The sequence below is a fragment of the Zalophus californianus genome, chromosome 8, assembly GCF_009762305.2.
Source record: "Zalophus californianus isolate mZalCal1 chromosome 8, mZalCal1.pri.v2, whole genome shotgun sequence".
Taxonomy (NCBI): Eukaryota; Metazoa; Chordata; class Mammalia; order Carnivora; family Otariidae; genus Zalophus; species Zalophus californianus.
Window position 1 is genome coordinate 96,367,065 of NC_045602.1, and position 13,311 is coordinate 96,380,375.

Here is a 13,311-nt window from a genome sequence, read left to right on the forward strand (position 1 = left end):
ATTACTCTCCTATTTTTTGTTTTTTGGACTAATTTTTCAACTGTTTTAATTTTAACTGCCTCTTACTTAAGTGGAAAAATGAGTAACAGCACTTCTTTCTTCCCTCCCTCTCCCTTCCCCGAGTCCAGCCATCCTTCTGTACAGGCTATTACGCTAAAATCAGAATCTGCAATTTAAATTCTTAGCCTCTGACCTGGAACTATCCAACCAGGCATTAAATTCACTTCTTAAACTTAGTTATCCAACTTTAGGGAATGTAGTCTGTGGCAAAATTCAAACCAGAAGTTGGTCAGAGCAGCATTATTTAGAATTGCACCAACCAAAACTAAAAAGAAACTAGTAATAGCCTAAATGCCCAACCACAAATTAATAAATAAGATTATATAAGTATGTGGAAAATTGTAAATAAACAAGTGAGGGTGCAAGAAGTACACTATAAAAACTGAATGAACATATAGATTATAACTGAGTGAAACATATGTATCCATAATCGTTAAAATTTGAAAAGGCTGCATAGAGATGTGAATCGTTGTTGAATTAAGGTGTTCCTTCCCCCCCTTTATCCTTTATGGATTAAGAATTATACTCCATCCTACCAAAAAAGATCAGTAAGGCCTCCATACTTATACTTAATTATTTATAAATGCAGGAGAGAGAGTGGGAGACTTTTTGCTTGTTGCTCACTGTTTAAATCAGTGCCAACTTTCTTTCAGCTGAGGCATGGTACTCTTTGCAGCTTTCAAATGCAAGAACGACTTGGCGACAACAGCAGGGCCTTGAACCTGGAGCTTTCCCAAGGGAGCTGGCTCTAAATTAACATTTCATGCCACATGCAGAGTTACTTCTGTTCCTCTTGGGTGATGACTTGCCCTGAAGCCAAGAGAGGTGGCATGTTAACAAGAGGCAGGAAAAGGTGATAATGATTTAGGGGAAGCTCAGATCAGATCAGGACTGATGGTCTCTGTTCTGATGTACACTAGTCTCCCCTTATCTGCAGTTTTGCTTTCCATAGTTTCTCTCACCTGCAGTCAACTGGGGCCTAGAAGCAGATGATCCTCTTTCTGATGTCAGAAGGTCAGTGGTAGCCTAATGCCACATCACAGTAACTAGATCATTCGCCTCACTTCATCCCATCATGTAGGCATTTGATCATCTCCCTTCATCACAAGAAGGGTGAGTACAGTACAATAAGATATTTTGAGAGAGACCACATTTGCATAACTTTTATTATAGTATGCCATTGTAATTGTTCTATATATTATTGCTGTTGTTAATCTTTTACAGGGCCTAATTTATAAATTAAACTTTATCATAGGTATATATGTATAGGAAAAAACAGTACATATAGGGTTTGGCACTATCTATAGTTTCAGGCATCCACTGGGGGTCTTGAACATTTCCCCCACGGATAAGGTGGGGGGACTATTGTATTCATCTAATTTGTTCATTTAAAATAATGTCATTTCCCCATCCCATTTGTTCATGCTCTTTTCCCAGATGTGAGGTAAGTATTTAGATAATCAAAATCCCACACAAGATCTCAACAGCAAAAATGCAGCTGAAATAATAATTATTTGAATTAAAAATGTTTTTGGTGGCATTCTCTTAGTTTTTACTAGGTTTGCTGTATTTAAACAAAGTGCTTCTCTTCAACTTTTGTGTTCAAAAAGGTGCCCATTGGAATTTATTTTCATCCACTTTTTTTAATGTAAGGAGGGAAAATGACTGCAGGCTCAGTGTGTGTTCCTCAGATCATACCATTGCGAGTGCCTCCCCCCGGAAAAGCCAACCATGAAATTGATAACAATACACTTTTGGAAATGAAATCTGGTAAGAATCAAATGTACTTGAAAGCATGTAAAATAACATTGCCATACTCTTAATGTTCATCGGGTTGTTGATTTATCACTTCGCATGTTTTCTATAATTAGGACCTCGGGAATTTTGTAAAAGTTCCAAAATTTGAAACTGTTGTACTTGGTGGTTTATAGAGTGGTGTATATTTGGATTAAAGCGGTTGGCTCTGACCAACTTTTCATTTGTAAGAGTAGACAGTTGCAGCAATGCCTTGACTCACATTAGCCAAGGTAAGATGTCCCGGTTCTTCCCTGCGCTATCCCAGGATTCTTGTTATTTTGGTGGGAGAGTAATTTGACCTACTAACACAGGCTTTCCAGTCAGACATGCTGGAGATTAAATCCTGCTTTCAACAACTTCTTGTGATACATTACTTAGCCTTTCTGAGTCTCAGTTTTTTCACTGTCAGTGAGAATAATGTCTGCCATTTAGAGCCACTGTGAGAATTAAAGGAGTTGACATGTTATGTGCGGTACACAGCATCTGGTACATAGTAATGCCAAAATAAATCTTAACTATTATTAAAGAAAGAAAGCAGTGAATACATTTCCAGGTAATGACAGGAATTTATATATATATATATATATATATATACACATATATACACGTGTATATATATATAATTAACATAAAGAGAAGAGAAAGCTTTTTTTTTTTTTTCCTTAATCTCTGTGCCCAGTGTGGGGCTTGAACTCATGACCCTGAGATCAAGAGCCGCGTGCTCTACTGACTGAGCCAGCTAGGTGCCCCAGGAAAGTTTTATAGATAAAACATTCTAACAAATACTTGTTTAAAAAGACTTTGAGGGGCACCTAGGTGGCTCAGTCGTTAAACATCTGCCTTCAGCTCAGGTCATGATCTCAGGATCCTGGGATCAAGTCCCGCATCGGGCTCTCTGCTCTGCGGGAAGCCTGCTTCTCCCTCTCCCACTCCCCCTGCTTGTGTTCCCGCTCTCACTGTGTCTCTCTCTGTCAAATAAATAAATAAAATCTTTAAAAAAAAATTTTAAAAACTTTGAAATTCCAATTATATATATATATTTTTAAAGATTTTATTTATTTATTTGACAGAGCGAGAGAGCACAAGCAGGGAGAGCAGCAGAGGGAGAGGGAGAAGCAGGCTCCCCGCTAAGCAGGGAGCCCGATGTGGGACTCGATCCCACAACCCTGGGATCAGACCTGAGCCGAAGGCAGACACTTAACCACTGAGCCACCCAGGCGCCCCCCAATTATATATTTTGATAGTTAATGTGTAAAATCATCTATTTATCTATATTTCTGGTGACCCCTGTGCTTCCTAGACAAATTCCAGCTAAGAATATTGTGTAATATACTGTATCTCCCTTTATCTTAAAAGCTAGTATTATTTTTTTAAAAATTCTCAAACCAGAATACAAATTTTAATGAATATGCCCAAAACTTTTGGAAGAAGGTGGATTATTATTGACAAATGATGATATTAAAGAGTATCCAAATTCCCTAATATTTAAAATGTTTAATAAATAGGGGCGCCTGGGTGACTCAGTCGGTTAAGTGGCTGCCTTCGGCTCAGGTCATGATCCCAGGGTCCTGCGATCGAGTCTCGCATTGGGCTCCCTGCTTGGCAGGGAGCCTGCTTCTCCCTCTCCCTCTGCCTGCCTCTCTGCCTACTTGTGCTCTCTATCTCTCTGTCAAATAAATAAATAAAGTCTTTAAAAAAAATAAAATAAAAAATAAAATGTTTAATAAATAAAGAGGTTCCGGGCACCTGGGTGGCTCAGTTGGTGTCTGGGATTGAGCCCAGGGTGGGGCTCCATGCTCAGCAGGGAGTCTGCTTCTCCTCGCCCTCTGCCCCTACCTCCACTTGTGTGCACTTGCACTCTCAAATAAATAAATAAAATCTTTTAAATAAATAAATAAATAGGTTCTAAATTCGGTACCAAAAATAATAGTAACCCAATAGAAATGTGGGCAAAAGATGTGAAAGGACATTTTATAGGAAAGGAAATATAAATGTATTTTAAACATAGGGGAATATACATCTACCCATCCCTTTACCTACTAGCTGAGCAGACCTTATCCCCTGCTTTATTTACTCCATGACATTTAATTACCACTTGATAGCATGTATATACCTGTTTGTTTGTTTTGTTTACTGTTTGTGGGTCCTTCCTAAAATAGAGGCTCCCTGAGAATCGAGTCTTTGGTCACTGGTGTATTCCCCAGTGCCTAGAACAGTGTCTGGCACAGAATAGGTACTTGATAAATATTTGTTGAATGAGTGAATGAATCTTACTCAAAAATGTAAGCAATGTGAGCTAAAACTCTGAGTTTTTTTTTTTTTTTACACCTAGCAGATGGCAAAAATAAAAGAAAAATTAATACCACACTATAGGGGTGAGTGTGGGGGAACAGGCACTTTCATGCATTGCTGGTAACAATGTAAATTGTTTCAGTGTCCGTGAAGGGAAGTTTGACCATATTGTTAAAATATCTTTTGTCTGAGCAGTACTGGTTCTACACATTTTACAGATATTAAAAGAACTTCTTGCAAAGATATTCATTGCAGTGCTTATGATGGCAAAAGAAAAGAAAAGAAAGGAAAAGAAAAAGAGCCTAAATATTCACCTGTAGGGAATTGGTTAAATATTGGTTCATTTGTATAAGGACAGCACCCAATACAGACGTAACAAAGAGTGAGGACACCCTGTACACCAGTATAGAAAACTGTCCAAGATAATATTGTTCAATGAAAAAAGAGGTGTGTGGAACAGGATATGTTATGTCACCATTTGTATTAAAAAAGAGGGGAAAATAAGAATATATACATGCTTGTATGGATGTTAAATATTTTTGGACGGATACTCAAGACACCATTGATTGCCTTTGGCCATCTGATGGATGTCAGGGGTGGGAGAGGGTTTTAATTGTATATCCTTTTCTGACTTTTTTAAAAAATTGAGATATAATTAATGTATAACTTTATGTTAGTTTCATGTACACAATGTAATGATTTGATATTTATATATACTGCAAAGTCACCCCCACAATTAATGTAGTTACGATCTATCACCAACAGTTTTTTTTCTTGTGATAAGAACTTTTAAGATCTCCTCTCTAAGCAAACTTTTTTGACCTTTTTTTTTAAAAGATTTTATTTATTTATTTGACAGAGAGAGAGAGAACACAAGCAGGGGGAGTGGGAGAGGGAGAAGCAGGCTTCCCGCAGAGCAGGGAGCCCGATGCGGGGCTCGATCCCAGGACCCTGGGATCATGACCTGAGCCAAAGGCAGACACTTAACGACAGAGCCACCCAGGTGCCCCTTAAAAGCATTTCTTTTTAAAAAGCATTTTTTTAAGTAGGCTGAACTCACGACCCTGAGATCAAGACCTAAGCCAAGATCAAAAGTTGGAGGCTTAACCGACTGAGACACCCAAGCGCCCCAGTAATAGCATTTCTGAAACAATGCTCAAAAAATAACAAATTAGGGATGCCTGAGTGGCTCAGTCGGTTAAGCATCTGCCTTCGGCTCAGGTCATGATCCCAGGATCTTGGGATCAAGTTCCGCATCAGGCTCCCTGCTCAGTGGGGAGTCTGCTTCTCCCTCTCCCTCTGCTTCTCCCCCTGCTTGTGTGTGCGCGCTCTCTCTCTCTGACAAATAAATAAATAAATAAAATCTTTAAAAAAAATAAATAAAAATTTAGCTTCTGCTTTCTAAATGAGTGTTGTATTCTTAAAACTGAGCCTTGCTCTATTTGCCTCGGTGCGTTATTGGAGCCACACAATAGCATAGTGGTTCAAGAGCATGGGCTCTGGATCCATAGCCAAAGTGAAACCACAACTCTGCTGCTATCAAGCAACCTCCTTAACCCCTCTGGGACTCAGTTTCCTCATCTATAAAGTGGGTATAAAATGGGACCTTTCACATAGGGTTGTACACATGCGTTGAGCTAATTCATACAAGGCACAGTGCCTGGCACAGAGAAAGAACTCACTTATTGCTAGTTATTGTTATTCATTCCTATGATGTATAAAAAGTCTCATTAATTAACTGACCCACAGAGACTGTGCTACTTTAGTGTTAATTACACTTACCCTGTTTTGGTTTTTTTCAGACACCCCGGATGTCAACATATATTATACCCTGGATGGCAGCAAACCTGAATTTCTAAAGAGAATTGGTTATGGTGAAAATAATACATTTAAGTATACGAAGCCTATTACTCTGCCTGATGGAAAAATACAAGTTAAAGCTGTTGCAGTCTCTAAGTAAGTTAAAAGCATGGTGATGAAAATAATTGGTAATATAATGACATTACATTTTAATTTTATTTCTTCCTGTGAGAACAAGTGCTGTATTAGAAGGGCACTAAAGGCAAAGTTATTTTAATTTCAACATATCTGTAACTTTTGGGTTTTGTCTTTTTCCAGGGTATACTGTAAAGTGCACAAATCACCAGAGTGCAGCTTGATGAGGTGTAATATATATTAAGACTTTTTCTTTTCACTTCCACATTGGGATTTGGGGAAGGAAGAGCCTTTTTAGGGTTTGGGACCTTTGAAGTGATTCATCTGGCTGTGAAGAAAATACTGGTTTTAGTGGATGGTCCTTTTATTCCACAGGACATGACCTACAACCACCACCATCATTCTCTATTGTATTTTGTATTGACTTAAATGGTCTTCATGGCTACTGTCAATTTAATTTGTTGGACATTAGCTCCTTTATTCGTTTCTTTGTCCTTTCTTTTCTTCTCAATGACTTTTTCCAATTTTCAGAGACTCTTTTTTTTCAAAATTATTATTTTTTTTATTATGTTCAGTTAGCCACCATATAGTTTTCAAATATAGAAACACCACTTAATTTGGAAACCGTGTGTTGTAGAGAAAAAAACCCAAGTGCTTTGCACGTCTGTGTGTCCGTGATAGGGGAATTATTCTGCACAGCAAGACAGGTTTAGCCACATTTTTGGAACACCTTAAAGCCCCAAACCAATAACAGGCTTTGAGCAGGTACTTAAAAAAAAAAAAAAAAAAGTCTTCCAGGCTCCCCCTGGTGGCTGAACTACTGCATGGCTTTTGAGGAGAACTACAAACTACACAGATGACAGCTTTGGCATTTGAAAGTTTTAAAAAAGAAGAAAATAAAAATGAAACAAACAAAAATCCTCATACACATTATTATTCCTTATTAAAGATTGGAAAAAATTGATTTTTTTCACTTGCCAAACCACTTCTGTCAAAACAAGTCATCTCAATTATTAGAAATTAACAAGCAAAATACTTTAGTGCCTAAGGCTGTAAGGCAGGCCCTTTTATAACTTGCAGGTAGTAGTAAGATGAAGTAATAATTACTAACTATGTAATTCAGAGGAGTTAATACAGCTTTCAAAAGAGTCTAAAATAAGGTCCTTCTTTATGCCTCTCACCATCTTGCTCTGTGCCCACTTAGTGTCTGTTCTGAAAGCACTGTTAGTAGTTCAGGTATGCTCAGCTCAGGGAAAGTACTTATACAAAAATGTTTTGGGGTCTTCAAGACAGAAAGATTTGTGCTTGTATATATTTGTGACAAACGTATTTAAGTGCAATAAATTTTCTTTTGGAAATTATACTGCTTTATTCAAGCCTTTTTCTAGGTACTTACGGTAATTAATTTCTTAATGAGGAGAAAAGGCTTTGAAATGATAGTGTTAACAATTAAAGGCCACTAACATGTTAAGAGGAAAAATTATGGTCACGAAGTTTTGAGTGATTCGGGAAAATATGATACAAGTGAAAACAAGTTAGGATATATGAGTGCACTATAGTATTTTGACATTGTTTAAAAATGTGTTGGGACAGGGGTGCCTGGGTGGCTCAGTCGGTTAAGCATCAGCCTTAGGCTCAGGTCATGATCGCAGGGTCCTGGAGTTGAGCCGTGTCGGGCTCCTTGCTTGGCGGGGAGCCTGCTTCTCCCTCTCTCTCTGCCTGCCGCTCCCCCTGCTTGTGCGCTCTCTCTCTCTCTCTCCCCCTCTGTTAAATAAATAAATAAATAAATAAAATCTTAAAGATGTGTCAGGACAGAACTGAAGAAGGGCACTGACCAGAGGCGACCAGGAGTGAGTGAGTGGTGGGCAAGGAGTGCTCATTGCACGGAACCAGCCCTCTCTCCCTTCCCTGAGCCAGATGGCCAGGGACATTATGGATGTCTTTGTTTCAAAGGGGTCAGGTTGAGGGGCAGCCCCCCAGTCTCTTTCCGTCCCAGCTCAGTTTGCAAAAGGTACTCATGTGTAATTCTTCTCTATTGTAAGCTTTCCTTTTTAAATTTTTTTTAATTTAAATTCAATTAATTAACATATAATGTATTATTAGTGTCAGAGATAGAGCTCAGTGATTCATCAGTCTTATATAATACTCAGTGCTCATTACATTGTGTGCCCTCCTTAATGCCCATCACCCAGTTACCATCCCCCACCCCCCTCCCCTCCAGCAACCCTCAGTTTGTTTTCCACGATTAAGAATCTCTCACGGTTTGTCTCCCTCTCTGATTTTAGTTTGCTTCTTATGATTAAGCCATTTGAAAACAAAACAAGCCCAACTTCAACGTTCATTGCCTCTGGTGATTTAGTCATGGTTTGTGTTGTTTGTGTTGATAATTTTTGTAGCTTCCAAAATTTAACAGTGAGCTTTGCTTTTGTGATAAATAAATACAAATAATAAAGAATCTCCAAACTTATTATGTAACCAGTGCTTCTCAACCTTGGCTGCTGAATCAGTTGACTATTGCTGTATAACCAACAACCCTGACATTTAATGTCTTAAAAGAACAATCATTTATTTGCTCATTATCCTGTCAGCATTTTGGTGTGCATTCAGCCGGGTACTTGTTCTCCTGGTCTTTCCTGAGGTCCCTGACCTGGCTGCAGTTATTTTTTTGGCTCACCTTGAGCTGGAGAGTCTAAAAAACCTGAGTCACATTTCTGGTGGTTGGTGCTGGTGGTTGGCTGAGCCTTGAGTCTCCACCCAAGTCACCTGAGTTTTTTCATTCAGTTCCAAAAGCTGTAAGAAAAATAGCAAGCCCGGATATGCAGATGTTTTTCTAGTCCCTGCTTGTGTCATATTTGTTAATGTTTCACTGGCCAAAGCAAGTCACATGGCAACACCCAAAGTCAATGTGTGAGGGGATTCTGCAAGGGCACAAGGGCACCAGGGCGTGCAGATAGATAAAAGACATAATACCTCAGGGACTGTGATTATGACAATCTACCAGAGGTTCCTATCAGAATCACCGAGGGAGCTTTGCAGAATCTCCAGGGCCAGGTCATACACTCCAGACCAACTAAATAACAGTGTCTTGGGGTGGGACACAGGCATCAGTATTTTTAAAGTTTCTTAATGATTCCAATATGCAACCAAGGGTGGTAACTGACACATTAATGGGGGAAAAAAAAGATGTTTCCATTTAGAGAGATTTGACCAATACCACCTTTTTTGAAATATGTTTTTATTAAAGTTTGATATTCTGGAATGAAAGAAAAGGAATAAGGACACTGTCATATGTGCGCTTTCATGGGTCCAAATACATATACATGAATTTTCACGTCAGAGCATGGTCAGTAAAGAACACAGATGAACGGGATGGGTGGGGAACTTGGGAACTGGGGAACTTGGGAACATTTCAGCAAGCAGGAATGGGTGTCGGGGTTGTTTTGTTTTACCTTGTTTTGTTTAATTAGGCTCCACGCCCAGCATGGAGCCCAATGCGGGGTTTGAACTCACAACCCTGAGGTCAAAACTTGAGCTGAGAATTAAGAGTCAGACATTTAACCGACTGAGACACCCATGCACCCCAGGTGTTGGGTTTTGATGGTCCATATTAATGGTCCAGTCCAGGATCTGTAAACTTTCTGACATCTGTCTTGTTTCTTTAAAAGCTACCTTTATGGTCAGGAACTTCCTATCTTTGATATCATTTTATAGTGTTTTTTATTGTTATGTTAATCACCATATATTACATCATTAGTTTTTGACGTAGTGTTCCATGATTCATTGTTTGTGCATAACACCCAGTGCTCCACGCAGAACGTGCCCTCTTTAATACCCATCACCAGGCTAACCCATCCCCCCACCCTCCTCCCCTCTAGAACTCTCAGTTTGTTTTTCAGAGTCCATTGTCTCTCATGGTTCGTCTCCCCCTCTGACTTACTCCCCTTCATTCTTCCCCTCCTGCTATCTTCTTCTTTTTCTTTTTTCTTAACATATGTTGCATTATTTGTTTCAGAAGTACAGATCTGTGATTCAACAGTCTTGCACAATTCACAGCGCTCACCATAGCACGTACCCTCCCCAATGTCTATCACCCAGCCACCCCATCCCTCCCACCCCCCACCACTCCAGCAACACTCAGTTTGTTTCCTGAGATTAAGAATTCCTCATATCAGTGAGGTCATATGATACCTGTCTTTCTCTGATTGACTTATTTCACTCAGCATAACACCCTCCAGTTCCATCCACATCGTTGCAAATGGCAAGATCTCATTCCTTTTGATGGCTACATAATATTTCATTGTGTATGTATACCACATCTTCTTTATCCATTCATCTGTTGATGGACATCTTGGCTCTTTCCACAGTTTGGCTATTGTGGACATTGCTGCTATAAACATCGGGGTGCACGTACCCCTTCGGATCCCTACATTTGTATCTTTGTGGTAAATACCCAGTAGTGCAATTGCTGGATCGTATGGTAGCTCTATTTTCAACTGTTTGAGGAACCTCCATACTGTTTTCCAGAGTGGTTGCACCAGCTTGCATTCCCACCAACAGTGTAGGAGGGTTCCCCTTTCGCCGCATCCCTGCCAACATCTGTCGTTTTCTGACTTGTTAATTTTAGCCATTCTGACTGGTGTGAGGTGGTATCTCATTGAGGTTTTGATTTGGATTTCCCTGATGCCGAGCCTTGTTGAGCACTTTTTCATGTGTCTGTTGGCCATTTTACAGTGTTTTGACAGTGAACTTGTGTGGTTCTCCCTTCTCTGTCAATTACCTTATATGGTGGTCAAGATAAATTGAGCTGGGCTGAGGTAAAAGTTGTCTCAAACTGAAGGTAGGTAGCTGGGGGAGTCAGAGTCCCCTGAGAACAATAATTTTTCTTTCATGGGGGACTTACCAGTTTTACAACAATGGTTAATAAACTGATAGGCAGGTTACCAGGGCATCTCATGGGCATCCATCTGCAGCCCCATGCAGTATATAATGTGTGGAGGAAAGATCCGGATGTCATCTCCATAGCAGCAACAAAGGCAAGAAGAACACTGCTTTGAGAGGGGTAGTTTGGAGTGTGGGACAGAGGATGGAGTTTGTTGGTCTTCAGATCTGGACTTTAACCCAGTTCTCTTGCTCCTCATTGAATAAGAGGAACTTATTAACTTGATTAAGTTCTGATTCTCGGTTTTCTCATTCATTAAATGAGGTTAATAAAACTTAGTTGGCAGCCATTGTGAATATCGAGGTGATACACTTAGTATACACTTGGCATTGCACATGTAGTAGCTGTTATTGTTGTTTGTTGTTATTCACATTCTTAACAAAGGGGCTAACAGGTTGCTGTTGTGTGACCCAACTCAAGGGCATGCCTCGTATTTGAAAAATCTATGCCTGCATGAGTAAGTGGGTTCTACTTAACCCCTTCATGTTCCTAAACCAGAAGTTCTCAGGTGGGCATAATTTTGCCCTAAAGGGGACATTTGGTCATGTCTGGAAACATTTTTGGTTGTCACATCTGGAAGTGGGAGTGTGCTAGTAGCATCTGCTGGGGGGAGGTCAAGGATGTTGCTAAACATCTAAGCATAGGATAGCCTTCCACAACAAAGTATTATCTAGCCTAAAATTTCAGTAGTTCTTAGTAGATTGAGAAAACCTGGCCTGGACAAGTTGCAGAATTCTTATAGATCCAGCTTCTTAATTCTTACAATCATCCGAGTAATTCTGCTGTTTTATTGAGAGGATAGTGATCATTGTGGGGCTAGAGCTACAAGTAACTTTTTTAATGTTGAATGCACCTTATATTGCTATTCCTAAAGATATATATTTAAGGCCTCTGATTTCAATCCTAGCAAAATTTTATGTTTATTTATTTTTATTTTTATTTTTTTAAGATTTATTTATTTAGTTATTTGACAGAGAGAGACACAATGAGAGAGGGAACACAAGCAGGGAGAATGGGAGAGGGAGAAGCAGGCTTCCCACAGAGCAGGGAACCCGATGTGGGGCTCGATCCCAGGACCCTGGGATCATGACCTGAGCTGAAGGCAGACGCTTGACTGAGCCACCCAGGCACCCCAATTTATGTGTGTTTAAATGAGATTTGGGCTGAGTATGATTTCTAGCTCCAACCCTAAACTTAAGCCTTTTTTGATATCACAATCAGGAATCCTTCTACTTAGCAGGCAGTTGAAGCTAGTTTCTGGGCTCCTCATGGACGGAACAAAGTCCACGGGTGAGAGCCCTGGCTGGGTCCCCATGGAAGGGGCCAGATATGGTTGGAGAGACAACCTGTACCTTCCAGGAGTAGAGCAAGTGGATGGGAGTCAGGCTTCAGCTTAGTGTGATGGTGGGGCTAGAAGCGCACATTTCAGGGAGCCCCATGATTATCCAGGATTTAAAAGATCCCTGGATAGAGATGTTTGTGGTGTCTAGGAAGTATGCTAGCTAGGAGGACAACTGTATCTTGGGTGACAGACCTGGGACCAAAGATGAACATTTAGGTGAGATGGATGTTGAGATGAATGAGTTAAGTAAGCAGTTCATCTAAAAGATCATCTGTATCTGCATCCAGATTCCTGTAACTGTAAAACTGGTTTTGTAATTAAGAACAAAACAAAGGAAAACAAAACGTGTGCTTCCCCAAAGTTTAGCTACCCATAAATCACTCCAGCCAGTGAACATGTAGTTTAAATATTATTACACACTGATAGATAGTGGCAATTGAGATGAATTGTGTATTTCTGATCATTTTTTTCTTCTAGAAATGTAGCTTGAAACTTCCTTATTGCTTCACGTTAAACATTTCTCAACTGTTTTGGAATTGATGTTTATGCATTTATAAATATTTACCTAATCAAAGAACTTAAAGTATTTTGCAACACTTATTTACTTAAAGCTTCAAAATTTTTAAGAAATATTAAAAATCTGACATGTGAGGGATCTGAGAAATTGCAAAAGAAAGGCTAATGAAACATGAAATGTATCACAGACCAATATGAAAATCAATAAGAGCAAAGCAGACAAAGAACACAAAAGAAAGAAGAGAATGGAAATGGAAAAAGAATTAAGTGCCTGGGCAGAATAGAATTCACACAGAATCACCTGTGTTCCAGCTGTGAGCTTTCAACACAAATTAGTGGGCATGAGAGTTAAAAATATTAAATCTGACGCATGGTCATTATGACCATTGGAGGCTGGTGGCTGTCCTCCAGTATCTGTGTTTCCCTTCTT

General features: G+C 39.6%; 1 protein-coding gene across 10 annotated transcripts in view; it reads left to right on the forward strand.

Annotated features, from left to right (window-relative positions):
• Window positions 1–13,311, forward strand: part of DZANK1 (double zinc ribbon and ankyrin repeat domains 1) — a 62,500-nt gene that overhangs the window by 436 nt on the left and 48,753 nt on the right. For 8 of the 10 annotated variants that reach the window (XR_003524566.2, XM_027621270.2, XM_027621273.2 and 5 more), the window contains exons 2-3: window positions 1,671–1,830; window positions 5,952–6,105. Coding sequence is in view for 9 of the 10 variants with exons in the window: in XM_027621270.2 (XP_027477071.2) it covers window positions 1,722–1,830; window positions 5,952–6,105 (263 nt within the window). In the remaining variant the exon portion in view is untranslated. Of the gene's footprint in view, window positions 1–923; window positions 1,174–1,670; window positions 1,831–5,951; window positions 6,106–13,311 lie in introns of those variants that run through there. The other 2 variants (XM_027621271.2, XM_027621272.2) reach the window with 2 other exon arrangements.